This window comes from Bombus pascuorum, chromosome 2, assembly GCF_905332965.1.
Source record: "Bombus pascuorum chromosome 2, iyBomPasc1.1, whole genome shotgun sequence".
NCBI classification, from domain to species: domain Eukaryota; kingdom Metazoa; phylum Arthropoda; class Insecta; order Hymenoptera; family Apidae; genus Bombus; species Bombus pascuorum.
The window spans coordinates 7576640-7599170 of NC_083489.1; the positions used below are offsets into that span (position 1 = coordinate 7576640).

The window sequence follows — 22531 nt, forward strand, 5'->3', positions numbered from 1 at the left end:
AAGAATCCGCCATCGAGCTTAAAAAAGGAAAAAACACCAGGATGCTGAAAGAAACCAACTTATTAAACCTCGCGTACATTCTATCCGCTAGATCCCATGGATTTTTTCTGGCGAAAGCACATCGATTTCCTGGCTCGGTTATTCAAATTACCGTTAAACCGAGCCGCTTGAGGAATCCCTGGTAGCGCGCGTGGATCGCCGGTTACGATGGACGAGCGAGAGTCGCGCGACTCCGATCGTAACGCGCCTGGATCCTCGCGTCCGCAGCAACGGCGAGGCGCGACTAATTAAGCGATTAGCGGCTCGCTAGCGCATCGAGGTATTAATCCGTAGCGTGGTCGCGGTCGAAACGACGGGACACGACTTTGCTTCGTTCTACGAAATAGTAGATGAAGAAGAAGAGGAAGAAACGTACGAAGAAGAAGACGAAGAAGAGGAGGAAGAAGCCTCTCTCCTGGCTAGATCTTTCTCTGTTAGCGAGCGATCAGCGAGCATCTGGCTCGATCGACGCCAATAATTCAACCGGGTGTCGGTGAATTACACGTTCCGCTACGCCCTGCAGCCCCTTTTCACGGCGCTCGACGTTTTCATTTTAATAGAAATCGATCGTGCTCACAGTCACAGTGTACTCGCGTTATAGCGATGGGAACTGGCGAGCTATATGAAAAAGAAACGTGGATCCATAGAGAGGTAGAAAATGAACGAAGGTGAGGGAGGGGGGAGGGGAGATGAATCGCGAGCGTGCAATTAGAAATCGGGGATCTACGGGGCGGCAATAAATCCAAAAAGCAACACGGCTAATGGCGCACGCGTATTGACGTATCCATCCGACTATCGTTCATCTTTCTCACGAGTCGCGGCAGTACGCATCGTCCGCCTCGCGGCTACTCGCGATCTTCTCGACGCTCCCTTCTCTTGCAACCCCTTTTTTGCATTTGCATCTCCTTCTCCTACTCTTCTTCTTCTTCTTCTTCTTCTTATTCTTCTTCTCCTTCTTTCTTCATTATCATCGTCGTCATTTTCTTCTCCTTGGTTTTCTTCATCTTCGTTATGTTTATTCGTTATTCTCCCTGACTTGCTTATTACTCGGCATGTGAAAAGGATAGCGGATCAAGCGGATTCCTGTCGGCGTGGCGGCGGCTCGCGAGGTGGAGTGGACGCGCGTCGTGAGCATAAGTACGCTTGATTTACGCTAAAAGCCGAGTACTCGGCCCCGGTTCGTTCAATCTTTATCGAGGGGGTAATGCGATGATGATGGACGAGCGACGATTTGTAGAGGCAGAATGCGCGCCACGCCGCGTCGGCCCACGATATATGCGCCTCCGTCGTCGTGGAACGGTTATTATTGTAACTCGATCTCGGGATACGGCGTCGAAGTCGGGTAGAAAGCGCTGGAATTTCGTAGGCCTCGAGTACCATCGGGGGAAACTTGCTGAGGGAATTGTTTTGGAGAGGCGCAACTGGCATTTTAGTCTGTTTCGTGGGAATCGAAAGCGATGAAGTCATTTCGCAGGGGTCGCCGACATGTTCGGCCAGATACCGTGATCGATCGTTAGAGAATCTGTCGTAGTGAAAGTGATTTTTTCGGTGGAAAATAATTTCACGTTGCGATGGCTTGTTCCTATACTCAGGACGATTCTCAATTTTTTTTTATAAAGAACCACCACAAAAATGCTTCGAAAAATATCGAACTATGGTTTTAACGATTTTCGTATTAGATGTAATGACCAAAGTTCATAAAATTTGTGTGTTTTAGAACAGGAGGATTTATAAATTCATTGGCTAAGAGGGTTCAATCCTCCCTCAAACTCTAAGGGATTACAGCAGGTCTGAAAGGTTTTCATTAAGAGAGAACCTCAGTGTCCCAAAAGTTTGATCTTCACCAATATGCTTTCACCTCGTAACATCCAACCCACAACTTCTCTCCATTATCCATTCTAATTCGCTTCATCTTACTCGTCAACCCTCCGGAGGTTTTGTCCGGACGCAAAATTCCTTCGATAAACGTCCATCTACCTTCCTCCTTGCTCTCTGAATCCTAGCGAACGACTGCGAACGCAAATGGGCGCACGTTTCCACGGAAATACGTGAACGGTCGCCGAAGGCTGCATAGAAAATCGGGAAGCGACCGAGGGAAGAAACGGGCACGGTTAATCGTGTCGTAAACATCGAGAACGGTGCTAGCCGACGTGATTTCTCGAAGCAAGGAAATGCAAGATCGCGCTGCCCGCCGCGACCTTTTTTAACGATCCGGCGCAGCCGCTCGGATTACCATAACCGATCGATTACCGAGCCTACTACGAGCGCGGAGCGGTTTCACCGCTCGATGAAGACGTTAAGGTACGCTCTAGGACTGCCTGCAGCCCAAGGAGGCCGACATCGTCTTTATGTCACGAGAAACACCACGAGCGTTTTCACACATCGCACCTGGACAGTGTTCGTGAGCCAGACTTTTTTCTTTTTCGTGGAAACGCTTGGATACGTAACATTATTTCCGAGAAATGCTCGGAAGAACGTGATCGTTTGTGCTAATGTAGAAACAGGTAGTTGCGTGTTTATGGAGACTGATGTCGTGTTTCTGGAGACGCGTTTCGTGATTTTCAGCAATAAGGAAGACTTAATGATACGAATGTCAAAGGAGTTCAATTGTAGAAAGATGAAATATTCTAGGATAATTTTGAGAGTGACTGTGTGTATCACGTAGCATAAGCAACAGCAATATGAAGCTTTAGTATTAGGTTGTCCGAAAAGTTTCTTTCGTTTCATAAGGTGATAATAGATGAACAACAATTTCTGTTTTATATTATTTTATTGAATTTATGTATGATCCATTTCGTTATATTTCTATTATTACGTTCGTGCATAATTCAATAAACTAATATAAAACAAAAAACATTGTGTTGTCTATTATTTCCTTATAAAACGAACGAAACTTTTCGGACATCCTAATATATACGTACTAAAGAAATTTTAAAGTTTTTATATCGATGCTTCTAACGAAGAAGTATTTTTAATTTGTTACACAACTTTAAATATGTCTTTCTACATCGTAGGAAATTTCTTTCTTGCGGAATTGATCGAAGGAAATTTTTCTTTAGGTAATCAACGAATTGGTCTTTCCAAACTAGAAAAGTTTCATCCTTATAAGCCCAAGCCTACTATTCGACCGTCAAAGGGATTGTATACTGTACAACACGTGTTACATGTCAAAAGTGTATTAACACTGGTAACCCGGGAATTCGCAAGCATACACGAGTTTGCCCACTGGCATTGAGCATTATCATCGCCTTGCCATGTAATCGCTTGTATAACTTACGCCACTATGAATTATCATTAACGCCCTGAGCGATCACCCTCGGGCAGATTTCGAGCTGTTGCTCGTGTGTTCATTCGTAACGGCACGCGTCAGAGGCACGTGATCACGCATGTCAGTCAGCTTTCCAAAAGAGACAAGTTAAGCTTCTCCGGTTTCTTCTTTTCAATAAGAAGATAAAGAATCATTTCATCAGAAATTCGTACATTCTACGCCGAAACTTATTAATATCAAATTATTTTGATCGTTTGATGTTAAAAAATATCTCAAAGGACGGAACACGACCAAATGCTTACTGAAATGCGTGATTTCTCGATTCAATTCTACGTCGAACACCTTTTTGAAACATTGAAAATAACTTTCGTTTGCTACAATGCGGGTAAAACTAAAATATAGAAATTGGAGGATTACAGAAAGATCGAATCTCCATTTAACTCTTACTCTCATATCGATCGCAATTGTTGTCATCGAGTAACGAAAGCGAAATCAACTCTAAGGAAGAACCGTCCGTGGTTAAACCGTCCAAGATCGTATCGCTCATATATCGAGTCTAATCGGTGAACAACGACAAGATCGCGAAGTAACATCGGTCGTGCGTCAATCGAACGATCCGATCGACGGCGGATAGCGTCCTTGTGCATCGATATCCGATTCCACGTCGCGCTCACGATTAAGACAATAAGATTTTACGACGTCCTCTATTTCATTTGTCGCTGATTATACCAACGATTCGATCTCGGCCCGTGTTTGGCTATTACATTTTCATCGATATACAGAGTCAGCAGTCACGCAGTCAAGATTTTACCGGAAGATGACCTACTCCGGGTGGCGCAGATAGGCACGGCTAAAAGCCGATCATTTAATAACTTATACGCCAGTTCTCGATTACGATCGACCGTGGTGCCAGCCCGAATCGGATCACGGTCTGTAATCAAATGCTGTTACCGACTTTTATTACGCCGTTAATGCGGGACGATCGGTTCGTGGATTGGCTCGCGAATGCGTCCTGCGTTCCTTGCTACGTATTTTTCAGTCACCAGTGCCTCGGTGTGCGTATGTGTTCATTGTGCCGCGAGGAGTAGAGAGGAAAGTCTTTAATCGATACGGTAAATTCGACCCATCTCGAAGCACATCGTTAAGCCTCCAATGTGTTTATGGGTTGCACGAACGATTTTGAGGGGTAATTAATTTTTCGAACTTCTGTGTTACAGGTTGCACGGATGCCTACGGCAGACCCGTTCTCGAGTTCGAGGACGAGCCGACCAGAAGGGAAACTCTGTCTGTTAAGGAAGTGTCGTCGTTTCTACTCTATCTCGCCCGTTTGCCCAGGTAATTACGTAGCTGGCTTACTTTTGATTATTTGAATGACAAATTTGTTATTTCGCGATATGAACGGACCATTAAGTTATGCAATAAATAACAGGGATTTTTCAGTATGTACAGTCTCGTTTGCACCGTACAGTCACGTAATGACAAATTAATTTTACCCTAGCAGAATGAAGTTGACACTGGTTAACTATTTACGTTATAAAGGAAAGTAAATTGTGCCATATCTGTAAAATGTCAAGTATCGGGTGAGTTATGAATGGGAATGTTCATTAGGTGAAAAGGAACAAGTATCTGTACCGGTAATTAATCATCGGTGTATTTTCTTTTATTTTCAACATTTTTGCCACCTTTCTACTAAGTTTCCTATTTGCTTTTTACGAAACCCCGGTTGCAAATAGTTCCATTACTCCTAACAAATTATCTAATATCTTTGTATCCCACGATAAGGAAACTATGTAGAAGCAGATTGTGGAATATATCCAGAAATAAAGACATATTTCGTTTCAAGCTACTAGATAGGAAATAATAATTCCAACGTGATACTTCGATAATCGATTTCCGATATTCGATAAGTACTCGCTATGCAGCATCGCCATCCGTATCTTTCACGCGTTACGCTCGAAATCAAGGATATATTGCGATGACCGCTTTTCTCGGCAATCACCGTGCAATAATAACGGCGATTCATTAATCCACTCGGCGAGGAACGAGCTTTCCAGCCGGACGAACATGATCGACGACGGTTTCCGTAATAATTATAATTTTCCATGGCCGCGACATCGACGACACGCCCACCGTAATCACGGACAAGGTGCAAAATCGCGACTTGAATATCGTGCTTCAACTACGAATTTCCTAGATGTCAGAGCATGGCCCGTCCCGCGAGACAAATCGTGACGCGGTTATTAATTAACCGAGGGCGCGACGTTTTTTCTAATTAGCCCACTGGGCCGAAGCTAATCGGAATCCAGTTGAAAAATGGCTATCGTCGGTAATTACCGTGCTTGTTGCTCGATAATTCAATTACGCTGATAAACGACCGGCCTTATCGGGATTTTCAATCAATCCATCGTCTCGAAGGACTAACGAGGACCTTCCTCGTTCGACGTCCTCTTCACGTGGTTCAGAGTTCGTGAAATTTGTATGATACTTTGACCACGCGTCTAGCAACGTCGATCGTTAGAAAGCTTGCTCCTTCACCGACTGACTTTAATGGTGTCATTAATATTTCCACGAAAACTCTGTCACAATGTCCGTACGTCGACCGTGTTGTTTGCATAAATTCCCAAAGGTGAAACTCTGCCTACGTACAAACGTTCGTAGAAATTAATTTCCATGTTCCGCGCGCTGCGTTCTATTCTTCTCTGTCGAAATTGCGAGTTATTATCTCGCGACTTCACACCATGTACACATTGTATTTACTAATCGCCGGTAATTAAGCTGACGAACGACGCGCGGATTGTCTCTAGTCCGGCCCGTACCGAGGCGCGATAAATAATCGGAAACGGAGAAACAGGTGTCGCCCTTTCTCTCCAGGCGAATTCTTTCGCCGCCGCGAGCGAGCTGGGCGAATTTTCGATCGTATCGATGCACGGCATTAAAACGGTGTTCACGCAGTGTTGCGAGTAGGTGAATAAAGGCCCGGTGGAACGGGAAAGGCGGTAAATCATGCGCCACTTAACGCGTCGGGGAATAGAATTTTGAATAACGATCGTCCATTATCGCGGCGTATCGAGGAAAGCGTGCAACACGAGGAAACTGAATATATTTCACATTACATAATATGTCTATTGTTCGGAGAAAGTGCATATTTCATTGATAAGAATCGAGCATAAAGCCAATTTATTTTATTGCTATCCTTGCCGTGCCGTTTAACCGAGCCGCCGCGGCTCTCCGATCGATCGAGACCCTAGGATCTCTGCCAATTCTGCCCGCTATTGAAGCAACTCCAATAGCCTGCCGTGCAATTTCCTGATCGAGAATCGATGTACGGTATGGCGATATTTTACGTATCTCTGGCAGCCGATGCGACTTTTTCATTTCGCAACGATTCTTTGATGACCACTTCGAAAATTGCGGTTTCCCTGCCGAGCTTTGGGGAGCTCGACTATATCGAATTCGCGAGCTGTGATTGAGAATACGAATATCTCGGATAGAGTAGACAGGGTATTTAATGGCGAAATTATCGAGAGTTTTAAAATTTTCTTTCTTCATCCCTTTTTCACAATTATTGAAATCATAACTTCTATTCACATACTCACAATGGGTCTCGATAGATCTTCGGAAAAATTCCAAGAACCCAAAAGCAATCTTTGTAAAAGCTACCTCGAAACATCTGTTCCGGTTATTAATTTTGGAAGACTTAACGGATTAAAATCACATAAATTTCTTTCGAGTTTCGGATGCTCCATCTTCATTTTTTTTTTAATTTTATTGTTTTAAATGGCACTACCGGAACCTCGATTCAGCTACACACTACACTGAACTTCGCTGAAAATCGCGGACCACAAGCTTTACAGACGCAATTCGATCCTTCCGCCCGATGAACATCTAAACGAGCAACAAAACAGCTTCCACCCCATAAGCTCCGTTCCAAAAGCGGCAGCAGGCCGATGAATTATTTAGTACCAAGCCGGCAAACGAGCACGATACCCCGGCAGCGAGCCGTGCCGCGACCGTAAACGCCCTGGACGCGTTTTTTTCTAGCCGGTCGATCGCGATTAAGAACCGTTTCGATCGGGACGAGCTCTAAGCCTTCTGGTCGATTGTCAGCGGGTCGGAGGAATCGAAAGGCGATCGTAAAGGATGTGGCCGAGTAGGATTCGCGAAGCAAGGTCCACTTCCTCTCGAATCGGTCGCTCGTTTGGCCGCGTTCGCATGCTACCCAGCTCGTAAAACATATCACGTACGATAGCCACGGCAGCCTATTGCGGTATCGTCAATCGTGCGGCTTTATGATGCCCCGTGCAACCGGACGAGCAGCAGAGAGAAGAAACGATATTCCGCCCCGGGGCTCTCCTCTTGAGAAACGTCCTTCTATCTTTCGATATCTACTCAGCCGTTTCATGCGCGCGGAAATGGGAAATTCGAGGTGAATGGCCTCGTCAGAGCTGTGTTTTGCTGAAATCTTTCGGTCTTGTTAAGATTCTATTAAGATCAATTTAAGAGCTTAAAAAACATTGCAAGTTGCAAAAGGTGAATAGCGAATATCTACAAGATCGAAGGGCTAAAAAAGTAATATTTACGTCTTCTTCGAGAAAGCAGTGTTTCCAATAGAGTTGGAAAAACATGTAAGAATAAATGATAGGAATTAGATAGAAGAATTAGTTTCACGTGTCTTCGAGAGGAATTCTGTGGCATCCACGGTCGGAATTATGCGGAAAATCGGAGGTGAGTTCGAATCGCGAGACAATCATTACGAAAGAATTCCGAACAGCGATGTTCTGCGAGATTGGACATAATAAACGCTTAATAACATGCGTCGTGAATGTAAAATACATGCAATTAATGCCTCGTGACGGCGTTTTCTCATGGCGAATGGGAATGACTTTACGCGAAATTTCAAATATCAGGTCTGGAACGCGTCATCGCGCAAATATTCCGTCAATATACATAAATAATGTTCGAACCGGCAGTTTTCCCATGCATTTTTAAAAGATTCTTTAGGAGAGAGTTGTGAGAATAAGTAAATGCAAAAATAGTGCGAGAATATTGATATAATACTTTGGTATGCGGCTCGATACAGAACTTCCTTGATGTTCCATAAAATTACAAAAATCTTTTAACGCAAAGAAAATGACCAAAATTTTAACGAATGGCCGATTAACTCCAGTTAATCGAATCTATTGATTTCAACGTGAATTCCTATTACGTAAACGGAAGGTAATAGGCAATGGGAAGAATCAACGAACTCCATTTATCCGAATTATTTGTCCCACGGCACAAATTCAGGTAGATGGATGGATAAAAGTGAAATCACCAAAACCAGCCATCAATTATCATTACCTCATTACTAGTTACGTATTTCTACATATACTGAAGGTATAACAGAACAAACCAACCAGCTCAGGATCTACGATCGAACGTTTCCCACGATCACCGGAGACAATCGAACACGATGGTGCGTTTTCACCTGATGCATCCCCGAAACGGGTACGCGGAAGGTCGTCGGGGTTGCGAAAGTTTCTGGTCTTTACGCGTGTCCATTATTGCCGGCCGTCTATATTCTCCAGTAGCGAAGAGGAAAGTCGCGAGTACCAGGCGCCGCGCTGTTGGAATTCGCCGACGAAAGCTAACAGTGTCATAATGATCCCCTGAGCGGAACACGATCCCCATAAATCAACGTACCGGTTACGCGGGATTCATTAGCGTTTTTCCTCGTTTGTCACCTTTTTTCTAGCGGCGTGGCGGCGCGCGGCGCAGTCTCAGTGGGAAAGCGCAAAACCGACGTTGACATAGCGGTAGGCCAATCTATCGATGGCGGATTACTTCGCGGATACAGGCTGCAGATTATTTATTGATCGTACAACGACAAAACACGGATCTTGTGTGAAACTCTGAATTTTCACACGTATTTTTTACTTTCTATTTCCTTTTACTTAGATTAAGTCTGCTTTGAATATCGTGTTAATTGTTGGATGTCTATCTTACGTACGTAGCGGATGATCGATCACTCGGAAAACAAGTTCGAAGCAGACCCTAAATAAAAGATAAAAGAATGAAAAATGCGTGAGAAGCTAATCTCTGAATTTTCACATGAATATATATATATATATATATTTTTTATTCAAGTTCAACTTGCCTAGGTGGTTTGTAAAGTATTTTACGAAATGGATGATCAAATTCAATGACGTGGAGAGAACAGTTTTCTCTTGGGATCGATTGGAACGCGGCGATAATTAATATACATCCGAGATAATAAGTTCTGATGTACGTGATTTCATGTTTCTTATGCAAAGTGACATACTTATTACTTGATTGATGAATTGTTGGGAATTTTGTTTCCGCGGATATATGTCCAATATATTGAAACATCTTTACTCGTTAACAAAGTTAGTTAAATCCCTTTGATAAACATGTTTAATAAATAGCAGAATGATAAGTGGCTTCTAGTTGATGAATACAAAGTTCAATCTGTCGAATCCAAGATATTCGTACAGCTGTTTATTGATTGAGATTCTTAATACCGGTAGGAGGACGCTTTCAGCAATTAATCAGTAAGAAAAACAAATCACCCATGCGTCGATGAAAAACGTTCAACTCCTCTAACAGTTACCATAGTACGGAAAAAGCTTGTCCCACATTTTCTATTCCACTGAAAAATCCACCTGGCGCATTAATGGAACTTGTTCGTTAATGAAAGAAAGCTGTGTGTCAAATGGACAGTCTAACTAGGAGAGGTATCATTTACCGTATCAACGCTGCAGTGATAGCAGAGCGCCTCTGTTAATTACCGGTTGTCGCGATTTATTGGTCCAAGGTCGAGGATTTTCACTTCTATCAGCTGCTTCCTAGATTCTGTGGGCGAAACCTGTCGCGTGGCTAGAACCGGAAAAATTAGATCGTGCTTGCACGAAGAACACGCCTCGATCTCGTGGAGATCGAGGGTGAAGTGGCGAAAGTTCTGAAATACGCCACGTGTCCTTGCGAGATTGCGGTGCATTCGCGATTTCGATCGTCTATTTGTTCGCAATCCTTTTGTTTATTCGCACTTTCTTTTACCTATACTTCTTTATTTGCATATTCTCTTTATTTACAATTTATTTTTATTTCATCTGTCTACATCTACTATTTATCATATGTCAGATATCTTCGTTTGCAACTGCAATTTGTTCATGTGCCACCACTTAAATAAAATTTTTGAAACATTTTCAAACGTAATTAATGAACGATCCATCGTATCAGTACATATACCTAGCACAATTAATCAAATCTTTAAAGTCCCATCACAAATGAAATTCCTTTCAATCCTCATATCCCAGCTACTTAATAATCCGCATCAAACTCTCCTAACAATTAGTCGGCTCACCAACACGATAGCGGTTTAAACTCAAAACTATCCGTGCAGCTGGCACCTCGTCGCATATCGCATATCGCTCGAGAGGGAGTCACGAAGTCCGGAGATTGCACGACGATAGGATCGCGGGGGATCTGTTGGCCGATCCAGTTGTGCACCTGACCGCATTTCTGCATGAGTTATGGACGTGCATCAATCCTTTTAGCCAAGCTCCTACCATCGGGCTCTGATCGTCCCTCCCGCGTCTCCCAGCCACCCTCGTGTTCGACGGTAACGAGTAACGGGTTCGGCGAAACGTCCCTCGTTGCTATCTCGCTTTTCCCCGCGGGACCAAGATCTAGAACTGCAGTTTGTCGACCCACTTCCAAGATCGTATCAGATATTCGAGCATCTCTTTTCCTACCGTTCACTCGTTTTTCTTCCATGTATTACATCCTTCTCTATAGTGTTCTTTCTCTACTTTTTTTCGCTTCGGTTGCTTTGACTCTGTTTCGCCGGATTGTTAAGCACCCCTGTCGTTATTCAAGATTTAGAGATTAAGGGGATCCTTTCTGGTCTCTGGATGCCGATGGTGGAAGGCTGATTTCTTCAAGTGGCCATACTTTAGATCGTAGTGGATTCGTACTTGTGTGTGTAGATCGATAGACCGGCAGTGAAGTTTTTGGGAATTAGGGTCGAGACGCTGGAGATAAAGGAATTTGGGAAGTGCATCTGGAGATGCCAATCGGACTCTTTAGTGGTCGTAGTTGATTAAGTTAATGATAGGTAATAAAGGAAATCGCTTTTATGGAAAATATCGTACGAGGCTATAGAATAATGGGAAACGACGTATCGTGTATCTTTTCCATTTATGTGCTTGGACGTTTGCTTGGACGTTTGAAACTTTGCTATTGCTTGAATAAAGAAGAGTAGAACTGCTTCATGAATTAATCCCATATTTTGTGATTTCTGAGAAACAATGAACATCTATATACTTCGCCGACTGTTCAACATACAATATGTATACATAGTTGGCGTGTGCAGCATGATGTTATTGCATGCTCGACTGGCATAGGTGAAGTACATTGGTCAGAACACGGAGTTCTGCTTCTACTTATCGAACTGTCTGTGATTTCAATGCAGAGATTTGTATGTTGATTGGTCGCTACAGGCATATTAAGAGCTCGACGGAGCGTTTCGCCCGACAATCGTCGTGTCAATGGGACATGAATGCCCTCTTATCGGAATTTTAAATGAGTTGATGTCGAACGACAGGTTGCACAAACGCGGTAGCCTTATCAAAACTCTATTGCGTATACCATTCGACAACTATCAAAAACGATACAATTTTTTTATATCTTTTTTAACACTCGAATTACTTTGAATTGGGAATATTCATACAAAGGTGTAGTTACACGTTATACGTAAGTGTAGAAGTGAAATTAACATGGGAACGCACAGTACCGTTTACTAATAAGGAAACGAATATCTGAAACGATGTGCATATAACATTAGAACGTAATAAGTATGTATATTGGCCTTAAATTTTAGCTATAGACAGATATGCGAGGTTTAATAGGTCGTAATTCTTTGAACTTGATGCTCCACTTATGAATCCCACGATGGTTTCGTATTTCGCATTTCATTTGTAGAAATATCAGTTGACCATGTTAGCAACCGCTGATTGAATTTTACTTTCACTTTCTATAATTTTCTCTTATATATCATAAAAAAGAGAAAGAAATTACAGATAGAATAAACTAACATAAACGAGTGTTGTTCGTGCTACTTATCTCCTCGATAACAATTCTAAAAATATCCAAGAATAATTCATATATCTTTCGATGCTAATGGACCATTGTCCTGACATCGTCGTTGGCAAATTTCTCTACGAAGATGATACTAATTTGCATACATTCCACGACAATATCGCAATTACGTAAAAGTTTTTATCGTTGTCACGACCTGAGAACTATGCACTCTCCTACCAGGTGCCGCGTTTCCTTTGATTGTTTTTTTCTTGCATATTAATTTATACACTCAGCACTGAACTCAGCGGATCTGTACTGTTAATAACGCATAAATAACTGTCTAACCAGTACCAGTTTCAGTACGATACTCTAATCGAGCTAATCGGTTTTCTACGAAACTCCAGTATCCTCGATTCTAGCAAACCACAAACTGGAGCATCGCTTACGTCACTAGAAGCCGAATCCAAGATGATGTACATTCTTTACAGAGCATCCTACTTTTATATCAACGATAAAGATATAAAAAGGAGAAGATTAGAGAATGAAGAAAATCAGAAGGAGGGCACACCTATGAAAACATCAAAAATTGAAAAAGTTTGAGAAAATCGAGGTCTCCACTCCTTTAACCACCCAGTCCGCACGAACGGCTGCGGTTTTAAGTACACATAGGATGGCCTATTGCGATTTCAAACACGCTATTTGACCAGTAACATCCAGGCTTACAATGCTGCTAATGCGTTTCTTCTAAGAGAGTGGGCAGTGGCGTAGCGGTGGCCGACAGTTACGATCGAATTGTAAATCCACGTGTCACAGTTACGGTGACTCGTTTACTCGACAAACGATCCTGGAGGTTAATTGAGAGCGACTCCACACGCTGCCTATAAGAGAATTTTCTATGGAAATCGTAGTGACGCACGCGCAAACGCTATTTCAACGTTTGCGGTCTCTGTTTCGGAGGTTAAACGTGGAATGTCTTGGGTTAGGTTGAATTCTCGGCACTTCCATGGTTTCCTGGTTCGTTTTGGAATTCTTCTTTCGAAAGGCTAGTTACGGTTTCCTAGACAGTTGACATTTGTTTGCGGTGGCCTGGAGTTATGGATCGTAAATATTCAAACAGGTGGTTCCTCGATTTGTCTCTCAAGTGTCGATCATGTTAAGAATTGACAAGCTAATGTGATATTTCATGTACAAGCTTTTTGCAGGGGACGTAAATTTTGATGTAAATTATAGTTTTCTCTCTACATTTAATGGAAGTGCCTTTTAACGAACCTAAATCACTCACGTCTATGTTATTCCATCGTCCTGTATGCCTTGACACTGTTACTTATACTATCCAATTAGACTCCGTGTCCCTTCGTGCGATCACGAATGTAGTCACGGAAAAATCGGTTTGGCTTATCGAATCGATCGATGGTTCAGGGAAACGCGTGACTAACTATTCCGTGAGGCTGTGAACGTATCATTACCGTGCATGAGAACAGCCCGTAAATTCAATAAATACGGATTCGAGTGGAAGAGGACGACGCGAACCTGTGCTATCCGATAGGTATCGAACCAATCTTCCTGCTTACCATCACTTCGATGAATTCTTCGAGGACAGTGTCTTTGCTGAGGGATATCTTCTTACTATTATTTAGAGGATATTCAACGTTGAAAGCTATACAGGGATAGTCACAAAAAGCAGAACGTTAAAGTATTTCTATTGAGATTATGGTAAGTGTCGAATTCTGTTTTCTAATATGTTACTCGAGGATCGTCCATACTATTTTGAATATTAAATCCTTTCAAACGTTTTTGAATTATTCTAAAGTATATATTTGGGTCGTGTAACAAAACCTTCCCCTCCGCTCTTAACATATCGAACATCGTACTCGAAGAACTTTAATTATATTTAATTAACCGTGCGAAGAATTGAACGCAAGGAAAAGTTTGAATACCGTCTGGTCGGGTTAATTCCTTGGTTGGCAGTCTCAAGAAGAAGAACGAAAGTGTCGGTGGTTGCACGATTTTTGTTTGTCAATGGAAAGGTGGAGGGGCATGAAAGCTAGCACGGCGAAACGGGGCTGGAGACGGATTAAAGCGATCGCAATGTACAAAGGACGGCATTGTGAGCAGTGCATACGCCACTGTGAAGTGGATGCATGATTACTATGTGTATGAAAAGGGGTCGAGGGACGCGGAGGGGGTTCCACTGCCACTGGAGCCGCGTGAGAAACGCTGCATACTTACGCGAACCACCCACGTGTCACAGCTTAATGCAGAGGATCGTGATACGCTTTTCCTTCATTCGATACTCTAATATGATCCCTCGGTGCCTCGAGTGAAACGTTCCCTCTAAGTACACATGTGCATGACAGGATTAAAAATACCGGGGAACAGACTGGGTTAATTATGGGTCTCGTAGGTCTACGATCGTTCTCCGTGGGAAGATGTCAAAAAGTGCTCTAGAAAAGTTCCAGTTCGATTTCACGCGATATATTCGTGGTACGTTTCACTCTCCAAAGTGCTTCGAAATGTTTGATTAACATTTAACGCGTTCGTGCGATTCCTTTATTCGCGTGTAACGTCAATGATGCATACTGTTATTTATTTTGCTGTTCATAAATCACAGGACACTTAGTGCACTTAGGACAGGCATAGATAGATATGTACAATTGCCACATTGCGAATTTTTATACATTTATACAAGAATATACAAGATATTGAAAGTGCAATACATTTTATATTTGATGGATAAAACAATTTTCTACTTAAGCTCCATTTTTTAAAGTATATTCATAAATGCTACGAATCGAAGGTGATAATTATCGAATTATTTATCGATTGATTTATAATTTCAAAATCAGCTAAACAAGATGTTACAAAGTGAAATTTACTAACGTATTCTAGTATCGTATTAAAAATCTGAAAAAGGAACTTGTTTGCAATCAGAGGATCATTATACACATTAACAACTGCGATACACTTGAGAAGAAACGCAGGGAAGAAAATTACTGGATTATCCGCCACGAAGGTCAGAGTGAAACGATCGAGCGGCCCGTCGGTGGATCGGGTCGTATCTTCGAGCGCACATAATCGGCGCGCGAACGTGTCGACACGACGAATGACTCGTTTCACTCTCTGAGCATGACTCGGAGGAGAAATCGCGGCGACACGCCGCTTCACGTGGGAGATCTTGTCAAGCGTCGGACTACCGTATCACGGTGACTCACGCGTATGCACGGAATGTCTCGATAATTTATCCCGTGCAATTTATTTCATCATCTGCCAGAAACGGTTCCTCGTCATCGAGCTGATCTCGTTTCTCTTCTGATTTCAGCTCCGATGTCGCGAAGAACGGATTCACCCTTCTGGTTCGTGGATACGTCCCGGAGTGTTTGGAATTTCTCGACAAGGTTCTCACTCTTTTGCAGGTAAAGCAATTAATCTCGTGGTTTTATGCAATTTTTATTCTTGTCTTTTTCTATGACGAGATGAAGTAAATTGGACGAGAGATAAGTTTGAAGGAAATGATTGTTATTTTTCAGGGACGAGTAAATGTTTCTCAAGCATTGCTTCTGCAGAATTTTGTCGCTGAAGAGTCAACCGATTCCCAGTTACCTCTGAGTCGCGTTAAGGTAAGCATAGTTGATTTTATTAGCCAACTAATATTGTTTAAACTAAATCGAAGAGTTTGATAATTGAAGAGTGAATGATTTTTATTCCTATTGCGAGATTCTACAGAAACAATATTAACTCCATCGACATAAATTAACTACAATAACATTCCTATATAACGAACAAGCTCCATGCATACTTCAACGTGCACACGTGTCCTTCGTAGTGGAAAGATTAAGCAATTGTCTTGAATATAACTTGTGTTCAAACGCGGTCATTGTTTGCTCAGTCCCAATTCCACGGTGAAAACGTTATTCCTCTATTGGTAACGCGTTTCGTCTGGACGTCTCGATTGCACGGTTCTCAACGAGAAGAAAGGAAACCGTTTCCTTTCGAGTACGTTTTTCGGAGACACTGTTGCAAGAGTCATTTGTCTTGTCGAGGAGTTAAAAGCGTTTCCGATTTTGCTTTCAGACGATCGTCGTGGACGAGGGCGCTTTGAGAGAGCACATTCCCAGGCGAGAGCAGAACCACGACCAGGCTCAGTGGATCGCGTTTTATAAGGTAACCAAAGCTTCGTTCCATTTAATTCTCGAGGGTTTCTCGTTTCGTTCTGCAGTGTTTCTTCGCTGTGAGTGACTCGCTTTTATGTATATATGACCATTTCAAAGATGTTAGGGGAGATAAAGGGCAGCATTAATGATACAATAATTTACGATGTAGCTATTTCTCTAGCGACGATTATACCGTAACAACCCCCTCGCATTCGTATATCGAAAAACACATTCTCGAAAGAATTCGCTAATCTCTCCCTTCCTACAGTCGCATCCACCAGCCTAATCTGATGATTTTTCTTAGCAAATCCCGCACTTCACCGACTCCCTTCCTTTCCTGCTCGTATTATATCAAACCTTGTGTCATTCCAGTAAAATTCCCTGATCTCTTCCAAAAGAATCCTGACATCTAAACTTCGCACAGCACACACCAAACTTATAATCCAGCCAAGCACCCTATAACGAGCGAGCGATTCGACCAGTGACAGGCAATTCAGTGGAGGCTCATCCGTCTGAATCCGAGTTGCGACAAATTGCTTCCGAAAACGATCGCGCCTCGACAATGTCTTCTGAAGAGAGGATGGTGAAAAAAAAAAAAAAAAAAAAAAAGAACAGACAGAATCGGAGGGACAGAAATTTCGTACAGGCCGGTTGACTGAGTGTCACGACGGTGATTCGGCAGGTTCGATGAAAAATGAACGAGCGACCGTGAGCGGAATAATTGTGCCGGGGCCCGGTGCTCTCTCGAGTCGCGGCGCAATTATTGTCGGAGAATTTATCCTGCGACTGGTGGCACTGACCGATGTTACCAATTTATCCGTGGCTCTCAACCCACGGCCGCGCGCTTAATGGCGTTTTAATGGGTCCCGTTAAAGCCAAGGAAAAAAGGAGACGCGCGGCGCGTCTTCGTCGCGCCTGGTATCGTGATCGCAATTCGTCACGGCCCTCGCAATTTTTTTCGCCCGCGACATGCGTCTGTATACACGCACCGATCCAGTAGAACGAATGTTTTGACGTGAATTAAGCATTCGTTCGGGTAATTGAGTGGCATGGGTGTCTTCGGGCTGTGATACGGTTTCGTTAGGTGGCGGTTTCAGAGGAGATTGGGAGATTGCAGGCTGTGCATCCAGAGATTTATACGATCTTCACCTTGTACTGTGCAATTTCCATCGATTAAGTCTGATTCGTGTCTTTTGAATGGGTTAGGTTGTATGGTAATTGAATGTTTGCTCGAAAGTGAACGATTAAAGGTATTATCAGATTTGAATATTTAATCCTCCCTTAGTATCGTATCATACGCGACAACGATGAATTGTTGTAGGTTACTTTGTTTTGGACAATTTCAAATATATAATATTTCGATAACAGGTCGAAAATTATTTGAACTACAAAGTTACGCAATTATCAGATCGATCGTGCTATTCTGTCAAAATGTATCAATCAGAATTTCTAGCTTATTCCAAGAACTCCAACTTCGTTCAGTATAAAACGAAACAAAATTTCTTTTCTTTCCGTCTTCATGGCCTGTACGTCGTCCTTCGTGGCTCAACGACTTCGCAGCAATTATTCCGGCCATTGTGCGAACGTAAATGGCACAATGGGCGAATTCTATCGGTCTGTCGGTCGATAAAGCGATGCCGATCGAAGGTGAACCGACTTTACAACAGTTATTCGCGACCTTGCTGGAGATAATCGATCGGGAAACGTTACAAGGAGAAAATTTCGCCGATGGAAAATGTTCATAAATAACGGTCGGCTCGTGATCATCGTTGAGATAGGCAGAAACATAGCTGCAGGATTCTTCGGCGGAAAGTAAGGACTCGTCTTGTCGTTCCTGCTCGCCTGCCTCTTTCACGAAGTATGTTGGGAACGAACCTTCGTCGTGCGTGGTCGAATAACTGGCGTTCGTGTAACATCGTTGGCGTACGCTTGAAAATTTCGAACTTTCTCGTTCGCGAAGAATCGTCGAACCCAAGCATATCATAATGTCGTTAGTGGAAGAGAGATTAAACGGTGGTGATTGATAACTGGAGTAGAACACGTGTTCAGTCTCAGCTAATTCTAAAGTACTATAACGAGTACTGAATTCTCTACTTATTTCTAAGAGATGGCTCTCCGTTATTTATTCTTTTTAGGACTATTCAGTGCCAGGTTTGATGCTGTTTTCGTTTGAAATGGATGTTACGTTAATAAAATTATATTCTTCCAGACGTTTAATCTCTACTTTCACTTATTTTAATGGTTATGATAATCAGACCCTCGTTATAGTAGTAATGAGATCAGATATAGGTGTAGTATTGCAGAGTTAATGGATAGCAATTTCTGCTTTACGACTATGGCAAGAAAGCATATAAGGATTGTACAATTTTTTATATACTATTTTTCGTTCATCTCTTCCATCCTTCTACCATCATTCCCAAAATATAAATATCTATTAGATATCTTTTAGTGATCTTTAGTGATCAGCAATCAATTTTCTTAATCATAGCAGACTTCCATCTTCGAAAGGCCCATTAAAATTCACTTAATTAAAATCAGCGTAAAATGCTCTTTTGAAATATAACAAATGACTTTGGCATATTTATCATTTTTTGTTATTCTCTTTAACTGATACTTCTAATTACTCTGAACGATATATCATCCTAAGTCCGTTAGGCTCTTTCAAACTTAACGGTTATTAGAACCGTTTAGCTTGGAATAAACGTTTGAAAAATTAGGAACGACGGCATGTGGATGTTATTCACAAAATATATTTACACGTAAGGTAATAGTTATTTTGCGCCACTCTGTATAATATTACAGTCTACCACGCGACCTTTCAGTGGAAGAATGTTATGAAGTGTCCCCGGATGCTAGTCAGCATAAAAGCATGTACCGCATTTGCGCACGAATGATTTCAAGGGATAGGAATTTGTAATCGATGAAAAATTTATAAACCTGGGCGAAATTACTTCAGGGAACGTTCATACCGACCAACGTATAATTATCACAAAATAACTAATATTATATTATTAGAATACTAATTTTCCAATATCTCACTCAAATAACATTCAACCCTGGGATCTACTACGAATAATTACAACAAAGGTATCAACTAAACTACCAATTAAAAATATCTGTTCTATATTCTTCGTCACTCGACTCTTGCCGAAGAAAGACATAAAGAAATATATCCAACAAATATAATGGTCACTACTTTTCACTCGTCTCACGAACCTAATATTATCCTACAGGAATACGATGGACTAATGACGGAATGGCAGGCGGCAGGACGCAGGCTGGCCCTCGAGATGTCGGAGCTGAAGGAATGCAGCAGTCTATCTGGCACGTTGACGCCTCTCGGTCGGCTCCTGACGGACCCCACATTGAGAAGAACGTCGAGAGATGCCGAGGAGGCGATCACCTCGCTGGAGGAACGCGCGGCACCGCTTTTGCACCTTGAGCACGTTAGGTTAGAGAGCAACGAGTCGCGTTAGAAAGCGCGCGAATCTCGCCGCAAGCAAGACACTCGCGAGGACACCGATCGATACATTACTCGAGCTTATTGTCGTTCGTTCCCGTTTCCCTCTCGCGTGTCTTTACATCCGCTCGTTCCGCTTTAATTGTCCAGCGGATCTCTCCTTCGCACGTTCATAAAATAGCTATCGACTCGCCTATTAATTTCTCGTGTCGAAGAACCGATCCTCTTCGCGGTTTCTTTGAACGACGTGCATATGCAATGATTCTCGCCGTCGTCGTTTCTTCGAAGCTCGAAGAGTTTGCTCGTAGAGTTAGGTCGCGATGGCGAATATATTTCTCGGCGCCACGTTCTACGTGGACGGGAAACCGTGATGGGGTACGTTTTATAACGATGACGATAACGTTTGTGTCGTGTTAGCGCCCACTCGCGTATGGAAGAGACGAGCAGCGGCGGGTTAGCGTTCGATGTTTCGTTAGCGATAACCTAGCCACTAGGGAATTCCTAACGGTGCGTCGCGATCACGACGCCTCTCTTTTATCTTTTCAGATTGTCGGTGAAACGCGCACGGAGATTAGTGGAGGAAGTGGGAAACGCAGCCACCAGGCTGGAATCGTCGTTCGAGACCCGACGCGCCACTATTCGGAATCTCGCGGTTCTCAGGAGCATCGAGGATCAGGCGCATGAGGTAAGTGATATTATACAACTCTAATGATTTTTGGCTACTGAAGGTTACGTAATACTAGAGAATTTTTTGGATCTCCCGCCTCAGATCGTTTTCTATGTTCCTCTTAAAAACATTTTGTAAAGCGAAGAAGCGATCTAAATCAAGATCTCTTTTTCTAATTTTCTGATCAGTGTGTAGGCCATCGAAAGATATCAAACGTTAGATTATATCTTTGGGATATTACACTCAATGACTGTGAAAGTCTCGAATCTCTAAAATCTGTGTTTCTCAATTCACTCATCCGTTCAGTTGGCTATAGAAAATAAAATAGACGTCGAAAAATTCTTACCATCCAGACCAGTCAAATAGACAAAGGATTCTTTATACCTCTACTTTCACCTAAAAAAATCACATGGTTATCCAATTTCACTGATGGAAACAACTTCTGCTACTACATCCTCATCGAGCGATCCTCGTCAAATTGATCAAGACGTTTGCACCTTGTTTCCTCCACCACAGGTCCTTTCTTCTTAGAAACTCTTTCGACTTAACCTAGTTTCAACAGTTTCAAATCAAAGATTCGATCTCGTTTATGTAAAGTCATCAAATACACGTCATGTTCCAGTCTCCTGGTTGTTCCATGGTTGATGATCGTGGTGTATAAGACGCATGGAAATCGCGAGTGCGATTAGCCGTGTCCCTATTCGACACGCGGCGTTATCATGGTCATTCGCGAGGGAGTGTTTGCACATAACCGAGCATAATCGATAATGGAACGTCGCTGGGTCGTTAAACGGCCGACGACTGGGCTGGCGCTGTGGGAATCGTTCGATTATAGCGATGGATCGCGGAAGGAGGATCGAGTTTCGTAATTCCTCGCCGGGTTTTAGACGAGATGGATTGGAAGGTTACGACTGGATGTGAATGGCTCCCTCGGGGAAAAGACTTTAATGCCTGGAGCTACGTCGTGCGAACGCGTGACATATCGCGAAATAGAAGAAGATCGATGTTTCGAGATCGTCACATAGATATCTAAAAGGAGCACGTGAAAGAAAAACGAATTGTTTTGATCTCTTTTATAAAATAAGAAATTTTTAAACGAATCCTTTTTTCGTTATAATTCCCTTGACAAATCAAGTGTTTTTTAACAAGGTTCTACAGTATCAAATTTTTTAGTAAATTAATAGATTTCCAGAATTTGATGTTCTGTAGATAAATCTTACCTTTAGGAGATAAATGTCGCGAAACAAATGACGCAACGAGATATATTAAGTAAATTACTGTCCGTATTAGAAAATTAATCACGATCGGTGCACTCCTCCTCTCATTGTTTATAATAATCCCTCGCGGCCCGTGAATCGGCGGTTAATGACCAGGCGGAACCGTGTTATTTGCGATGGCTCATTGTATTATGCTAATTAAACGTGTAATCAGTTTGTCGTACACAGCGCATGCACGTCGACGAACATGTGGCTCGACACGATTCGCGTGTACGCACATGTGATGGTTCCGTTTCAAACGGAAACACGTGATCCTACGTGACGGAATTATATAGACGATGTAAAACGTGTTTTTCTGAATCCTGGGAATCTAGAAACTGGAATTTACCTATGGCGCGTAGTATTGACTCGTTTGTGACGTAATCTATGCGTGACCGAGATCCACGTGGTGGATCTTCGAGTATTTCTGATGACTAATTCGATGTTTCGTTTGGTCTGCTGTGACTCAATCAGTTTTGGTGTCACAATGTTGTTACACTCGCAACTATAAATTAAGAAATCACAAATTTTTATAATGTGGACAACTAAAAAAAGGATAAGGGTATGAAGTATTTACTTTCCAGTTTTATCGATTATTATAGTATCATG

At 42.5% G+C, this 22531-nt stretch overlaps 1 protein-coding gene across 5 annotated transcripts in view; it reads left to right on the plus strand.

Moving 5' to 3' along the window:
- The window catches only part of LOC132904525 (uncharacterized), a 307845-nt gene that overhangs the window by 199581 nt on the left and 85733 nt on the right, over positions 1 to 22531 (plus strand). For all 5 annotated transcript variants that reach the window (XM_060955100.1, XM_060955102.1, XM_060955101.1 and 2 more), the window contains exons 7-12: positions 4525 to 4642; positions 15708 to 15801; positions 15916 to 16005; positions 16460 to 16549; positions 19773 to 19990; positions 20546 to 20684. In XM_060955100.1, coding sequence (XP_060811083.1) covers positions 4525 to 4642; positions 15708 to 15801; positions 15916 to 16005; positions 16460 to 16549; positions 19773 to 19990; positions 20546 to 20684 — 749 coding nt within the window. The remainder of the gene's footprint in view (positions 1 to 4524; positions 4643 to 15707; positions 15802 to 15915; positions 16006 to 16459; positions 16550 to 19772; positions 19991 to 20545; positions 20685 to 22531) is intronic.